Source organism: Anas platyrhynchos, chromosome 39 (assembly GCF_047663525.1).
Source record: "Anas platyrhynchos isolate ZD024472 breed Pekin duck chromosome 39, IASCAAS_PekinDuck_T2T, whole genome shotgun sequence".
NCBI lineage: Eukaryota > Metazoa > Chordata > Aves > Anseriformes > Anatidae > Anas > Anas platyrhynchos.
In genome coordinates, this window is record NC_092627.1 from 1,577,320 (window position 1) to 1,585,052 (window position 7,733).

At 49.1% G+C, this 7,733-nt stretch overlaps 1 protein-coding gene across 1 annotated transcript; it reads left to right on the top strand.

Annotated features, from left to right (window-relative positions):
- Positions 1-2,665: 2,665 nt before the first annotated feature.
- Positions 2,666-3,749, top strand: LOC119714751 (olfactory receptor 14C36-like). Its single transcript, XM_072032366.1, has one exon. It carries the CDS (start codon positions 2,666-2,668, stop codon positions 3,593-3,595), a length of 930 nt encoding a protein of 309 aa, XP_071888467.1. The 3' UTR covers positions 3,596-3,749.
- Positions 3,750-7,733: the final 3,984 nt, after the last annotated feature.

Consider the following 7,733-nt stretch of genomic DNA (forward strand, 5'->3'; position numbering starts at 1 on the left):
ACTGTGTTCAGTGTTGGGCCCCTCGCTACAAGAAGGACATGGAGGTGCTAGAGCGGGTCCAAAGAATGGCGACGAAGCTGGTGAGGGGCCTGGAGAGCAAGTCCTATGAGGAGCGGCTGAAGGAGCTGGGCTTGTTCAGCCTGGAGAAGAGGAGGCTCAGGGGCGACCTTATCACTCTCTACAGATACCTTAAAGGAGGCTGTAGCGAGGTGGGGGTTGGTCTGTTCTCCCATGTGCCTGGTGACAGGACGAGGGGGAATGGTCTAAAGTTGCTCCAGGGGAGTTTTAGGTTGGATCTTAGGAAGAACTTCTTTACCGAAAGGGTTGTTAGACATTGGAACAGGCTGCCCAGGGAAGTGGTGGAGTCACCATCCCCGGAAGTCTTTAAAAGACGTTTAGATGTAGAGCTTAGGGATATGGTTTAGTGGGGACTGTTAGTGTTAGGTCAGAGGTTGTACTCGATGATCTTGAGGTCTCTTCCAACCTAGAAATTCTGTGATTCTGTGTGATTCTGTAATAACAATGATGATAATAGTACTACTACTAATAATGTGTACAAACAAGTGATGCACAATGCAATTGCTCACCACCCACTGACCAATGCCCAGCCTAAACCTGAGCAGTCCTGGACCCCCACCCCAGCTAGCCACCCCTAAATATTGTTTAGCATGATATTAGATGGTATGGAATACCCCTTTGGCTAGTTTGGGTCACCTGTCCTGGGTCTGTCCCCTCCCAGCTCCTGTTGCACCCCCAGCCTGCCCCCTGGCAGGACAGAGTGAGAAGCTGAAACGTCCTTGGCTTGGTGTAAGCACTGCTCTGTAACAATTAACCATCACTGTGTTATCAGCACTCTTCTCTTCCTAAGCCAAAACATAGCACCCTAGCAGCTACTAGGAAGAAAATTAGCTCTGTTCTAACTGAAACCAGGACACGGGCAAAAATCGAGAAACTGCGTGATTTTGTCTAGAGAAACCTCTGAACATTTACAGGAGAGAAGAGCTCAGTCCTGCAGCAGAGGAAGAAGAACCCAACACATGGGAGGGACCCTGCTGAGGAGTAGTGTCCAGGAAGAGGAGGGCCTGGGCAGCACGAGGGATGTGATATGAGCAGTGCTGCCTGCTCACCAGGAACCAGGCCAGCTTCCTACAGATCTGTCTTATGAGATATTTGTGTCCATGGCTATGGTTGTTGTTTCTGCCACTGAGGCCTATGAGGACACAGCTAATCACTAAAGCAACGGAGCCTAATTAACTCCTCGCCAACCCATGAAGCAGGCAGGGGTCGTACCATTCTCCTGTACTTGGCCATGCACATCCCCATCTCCTACTGCCCCACAAAGAGCCCTGAGTACTCTGTGAAAGGAAAGATCTCCCTTCCTTGAGATGGGAGTGAATGGCTGCCCCTTGTGCTTGGTGACACATGTCCAGGTTTCCTACACATCAGTGTCACCTTCACATTGCCTTTGTCTCCTTGTCCTCACTGCCTCCAGGGTTCTGCTCTAACGAGCTCCAAGGGAGGCTGTGTCAGTGCTGGCCCTCAGGGGGACACTGCAGGAAACTTGCCTCTGACTTGGACTTCTGGAGAGATGTCTTCAATTGTCTCTGAGTGCCTGAGGTTCGTGGGCTCATCAGCCAAGCCCCCAGAGGGGTGATTGCAGTGCCTTGGGCTGGTGCTGTGCTGCTGAGCTGGGCCGGGCTCGTGGGACAGAGAGAGCTGCTGGCAAGACGGCCGTGGTGCAGAGAGACAGCTGTGCCCAGGAGCAGCTCCTCTGCACAGCGCAGCAGGGCTGGGGGCACTGCCTGCAGAGACAGAGTGCTTAAAGGCAGGCAGAAGTGGCTGGATGCACAGAGCTTACTGGGGGAGAACACTTCCCAGCCATGAACCCGGTAAGTCTCTGGCTGGGGGGCAATGCAGCTGCAGTTCCTGGAGGAAGGAGAAGCCAGGGGAGCAGGAAGGGCTGCCCAGGGCTGTGGTGCAGAGCAGGGTCCCTGCACTCAGCCTGCCCGAGGAGCATAGGGGCTTGGGCAGAGGAAGGGCAGTGCAGGGGCTGTCTGCAAAGAGAAGGCACTTTCTGCACTCTGCCTGCCTCTTTGTGCTCTGACTGTGGGGCAGGCTCTATTTTAACAGGGTAGTTGGATTTGCACTGGTGACTGAGCTTCCTATTACATTGAACTGAGACACAAACAGGTTAGTGATGAACCTCAGAATATCCCTTCCCTTCTCTCTGCTTACAGACTGCACCAGGGCTTTTCTGAGCTGTTCTTTAGGGTGTGCAGGCAGGGGATGTGATTTTTCAGCACAACCTCTGTGTTCATCCATCCCCCAGCTGAGTGCTGCAAGCAGCCAGCAGCTGGGAACGAGGGGATGGACCGAACAGCCCTCCTGGATGTAACCTCTGGTTAAGGTGTGCCTCCACAGCGACATTAACCATTGCAGTGGAGTAGAGGTGTCCCACTGGGGACTGATGGGCAGAGGTGGCTTCTGTATACAGGAAACTCAGCAAGCACAAAGCAGGGCTTCAGACAAGGAGATAGACAAAGGTCCGCTTGGAAACAGGGAATCTAAGGCTCTAACTGGGAATATTAGTCAGAGACTTTACTCATAACAGTCTATACATGTATATTTTCTTTCATTTTGCAGGTTCTATGTCCAAAGTCAGCAAATGCCGAACATCAGCTCTGTGAGTGAATTCCTCCTGCTGGCATTCGCAGACACGCGCGAGCTGCAGCTCCTGCACTTCGCGCTCTTCCTGGGCATCTACCTGGCTGCCCTCCTGGGCAACGGCCTCATCCTCACCGCTGTAGCCTGCGACCACTGCCTCCACACCCCCATGTACTTCTTCCTGCTCAACCTCGCCCTCCTCGACCTGGGCTGCATCTCCACCACTCTGCCCAAAGACATGGCCAATGCCCTCTGGGACACCAGGGCCATCTCCTACCGAGGATGTGTTGCTCAAGTCTTCTTTTTATTCTTCTTGTTTGGCTCAGAGTATTATCTCCTCACCCTCATGGCCTACGACCGCTACACTGCCATCTGCAAGCCCCTGCACTACGGGAGCCTCGTGGGCAGCAGAGCTTGTGCCCAGATGGCAGCAGCTGCCTGGGGCAGTGGCTTTCTCAATGCTGTCCTGCACACAGCCACTACATTTTCCCTGCCCTTCTGTCGAGGCAATGCTGTGGACCAGTTCTTCTGTGAAATCCCCCAGATCCTCAAGCTCTCCTGCTCAGATGCCTACCTCAGAGAAGTTGGTGTTCTTCTAGTTAGTGGTTGCTTTGGTGTTGGTTGTTTTGTTTTCATAGTGCTGTCCTATATTCAGATCTTCAGAGCTGTGCTGAGGATTCCCTCTTCTCAGGGCCAGCACAAAGCCTTTTCCACGTGCCTCCCTCACCTGGCTGTGGTCTCCCTGTTTCTCAGCACTGTCATATTTGCGTACCTGAAACCCCCCTCTATTTCCTCCACATCCTTGGACCTGGTGGTCTCACTTCTGTACTCAGTGGTGCCTCCAGCAGTGAACCCCCTTATCTACAGCATGAGGAACCAGGAGCTGAAAGCCACGCTGAAGAAACTGATGCTGGTTTTAGTATTTGCTTAGTAATGAACTGTCTCTCCTTTCTAGTTTAGCTCAAGTTAATCTCAGGCAATTTGTGCCCTCTAGGTATAGCATTTGTCCTTGTTTGATTTCGGATAGAGTTAATTTTCTTTCTAGTAGCTGGTAGAATGCTATGTTTTGGCTTAGGATGAGAAGAGTGCTGATGATATGCCAATGTTTTAACTCTTGCAGAGCAGTCCTTACCAAGGCAAGGGTGGTTCAGCTTCTCACTCTGTCAAGGACAACAGGCAGATTGAGGGTGCAGCAAGAGCTGCGAGGGTACAGACCCAGGACAGCTGACCCAAACTGGCCAAAGGGGTATTCCATACCTTCTGACGTCATGCTAAAAAATATATAGGGGTGGCTAGCCATGGGGAGGAGGCCAGACTGCTCGGGGTTAGGCTGGGCATCGGTCAGCGGGTGGTGAGCAATTGCACTATGCATCACTTGTTTCGTCCACATTAGTAGCAGTAGTGCTATTATCATCAGTATTGTTATTATTATTGTTATTCTTATTTTCCTGTCTTAATAAACAGTCTTTATCTCAACTCACAGGCTTCACATTCCCGTTTCTCTCCCCCATCCCAGAGAGGGAGAGGGGAGGGTGAGCGAACAGCTGCGTGGTGTTTAGCTGCTGGCTGGGTTAAACCACGACAGTCTTTTTGGCGCCCAACGTGGGGCTCGAAGGGTTGAGATAACGGCAGATCTGACCAGAGTGTGTTAAACTAAAATTGGTATAAGTATTAGAGCTCCTTAATAGTTGCTAGTCACAATGCTGATTGCTTTAATCTCAAGTCTGCTGTGCCTGTTTTCCAAATTGAGTTTTATAGCACGTTACTTTCCATATGTGCTCTCTGTTATGCTGTTTATCCTTTCCAGGCCCTGTTGTTTTTAAACAGTGAATTTTGCTGCATTTCAGTTTTGAGAATCATTCTCCTATTGCTGTCCATCCAGGGTAACTTCTTTGGAGACCTTTATCAGGAAGAAAAGCAGAGTCTGGAGGTCAGACACCTCCCCTGCCAGCAGTGGTCTTTGTCCTTCTAACTGTAGACCAGCCCACACATGAAACCCTTTCTAAGACAACTCGGGTTCCTTTAGAACAAATAAAATAAAATAAAATAAAATAAAATAAAATAAAATAAAATAAAATAAAATAAAATAAAATAAAATAAAATAAAATTCAGATCGTTATCGTACAGTGTGGTGTAACAGTGGCTTATGAGACGATGAAATTTCTGGTCATGACCCTAACCTTGTATTTGTACTCAGCACTGTCGTCGACTCTATACTTTGGAAACCATATCTCAGAAACTGTTTTCAATTGCACCTATTGCCTTTTTTCATTACGGAGCCAATCTGTGGAGGGGAAAGGTGAAGATATGTTTTCCTACCCGTTCACTCTCCCTTTCTCCTTCACCTTCCCCTTATCCTCCTTGTTCACTCTCCCTTTCTCCTTCACCACCCTCTTATCCTCTGAAGCCCAGAACACATAAATCTTATATAAATCTTAAATACATCTTAAATAAGTCTTATAATGCTAAACTGACTCAGAATTTATAACAATTTGGTGACCCCCATGTGATCCTCTTGTTTCCCGAGGCTGTGAACAGCTAAAGGAGGCACCCCCACCCTTGTTTCATTGTGGCCCTTTGCCGGCAGCAGTACAGAGCCCAGCAGGATTATGAACATAAGAGGCAAGTAAAGAACAAAGAGCTCTCCCTTCCTCTGGTTTAAACCTGTAATTCTGCATGCGAAGATCCAAACAAAGATTTATCATTTCATGAGTATGCCCTTTGGTTGGGTGGATTTGTTTGTGTGACTGTGTGTAAGGGTGTGATTGAGACGGAACTCAGTTCCGAAGCGAGTGCGGAGGTCTTCTAACCACGGTTCCAATATCCCGTTGTTATAAATGGCTCAGGATTCAAATTAGGATTAAATAAAAAAATAGGATTTATTAAAAGAATATAAAGGAATAGAGGTAAGCAAACAGCGCTGGGTGCACCGGGAGTCTCCGCTCCACCAGGACGCACACCAGTTACATCAAGCAGCTGATTTTTATGCACCTAGACTAATACATATTCATTACTACTTCTAAAAAAGTAGATTATTATAATTAGCTTCCGGGGTCCAGTTCCTCCTACTGGAGCATGCGCATCAGTCTCCTCTGGGGGTCTCTAGGGGTCTTTCATGCTGAAGGCTCGTAGTCTTCCTCTCACCCTTTGTACTTACTCGGCACTATTCCAAGTTTATGGAACACTCTCTGTACACTCTCCACAGGTCTTGTCTCCCAACCGTCCTTCAGCTTCTTTTTCCTTCCTCTTAATCTCTTGGCCCCCCTGGCCAGATACCAAGGATCCTCATAGTATCCCATAACAGTCACTAGTTGTTATCAGTTGTTCTGAAACTCCCAGACATCAAACACAAACAGCTTTCTTATTTGACGCTTCACGAGTAATTAAAACATTCTTCCCCAGCCGTTCACAGACACATCTATAGCAGTGTTAAGTTAATCTCGAAGAAGACAGGAAAAAAGGCTGTAACTGTTAGAACTAGAAGTCAGGAATAACAAAAGCAAACAGGTTTATAAATTTAAGGAGTGTTTTCTGAAGACGTGATAAATTGACTGGAATGAGGGGGAGACTGGGACACACTGCATCTGTGGTTCAAGAATTAAACTGCCAGTGCAGGGCCCAGGCAGACAGGATTCAAACAGAATTGTTCTTTATGGACACGAATTTATGGACACGAATTGGAATTGTTAAAACATTCCTCACAAGCACAAAGGCCATCAGCTATCCCTAGGGGTGTCATGAAGGCCAGTGGGACTGAGTGTCTTCAGGTCTCTTCATCCTGAGAGTAACAACTATGGGGCATCTGCCTGAATAGCAGAGAACAGTCCAGGTGGAAGGCACCTTCAGAGACCTTCTAGTCCAAAGTGCAAGAGCTGAATGCAGCTCTGCAATGTGTTTCCTTGAACCCTCAAGGTCCCTGTGCTCATTCCTCATGCTGTGGGGCATATCAGAGGAGGACAGGGCTGAGGTGTCTCCCAGCCTCTGGCAGTGGCTGCAGGAGCCAGAGGCACCCTGCAAGTACTGCAGTGCACTGTGTGTGTGTAAGGCAGAGACTCGTGTCTCTGACCACCCCAGTGTGGATAAGCAGTGCACGAGGCCAGCTCAGACGTGGTCACCCCACAGAGCCCTGACACTTCTCTGTGCAGAACTCCAGTAATTACCCTCAGTGTTCCCATGAGATTTTTGTCTCTCTCCTTGCACAGGTTCATTGCAAATGCCTCTCTCTGACATGTTATGCTACTTTGCCTTCTGGACTGGTGGTGAAAACAAACTGGTGGCTGTTGGTGACAGGCAACATGGCTTCACACAGGGCAGATTGTGCCTGACAAACCTGGTGGCCTTCTACGATGGGCTTACAGCATTGGTGGAGAGGGGAAGAGCAACTCACGTCATGAACCTTGACTTGTGCAAATCACATGACACTGTCCCACACGATAGCCTTGTCTCTCAACTGGAGAGACATGGATGTGATGGATGGATCACCTGCTGGGTGAGGAATTGGCTGGATGATCACCCTCAAGGAGCTGGAGTCTACAGCTCAATGTCCAAGCGGAGGTCAGTAAAGAGTGCTGTTCCTCAGAGGTCAGTATGGGGACCAGCACCGTTGAACACGTTGTCAGTGACATGGACAGTGTGACTGAGTGCAGTCTCAGCGAGTGTGCTGAAGACACCAATCTGGGTGGTGCAGTTGACACACTGGAGGGAAGGGATGATAGTGCAGATGGACCTGGACAGGCTTGAGAGATTGCCCTGTGAGAACCTCATGAGGTTCACAAAGGCCAAGTGCAAGGTCCTGAAGCTGGACTGGGGCATTCTCAAGCACAAATACTGTGGAGAATGAATAGAGAGCAGCTCTGAAGAGAAGGACGTGGGGTGCTGGTGGATGAGAAGCTCAACCTGTGCCGGCAATGTGATTTCACAGCCCAGAATGCCAACAGTATTCTGGGCTGCATCAAAGAAGTTTGGCCCAAAGCTTGAGAGAGGTGATTCTCTCCCTCAGCTCTGCTCTTGGGAGTCCACTCCTGGAGTACTGCATTCAGCTCTGGGGCCCCAAACTCAAGAAGGACATG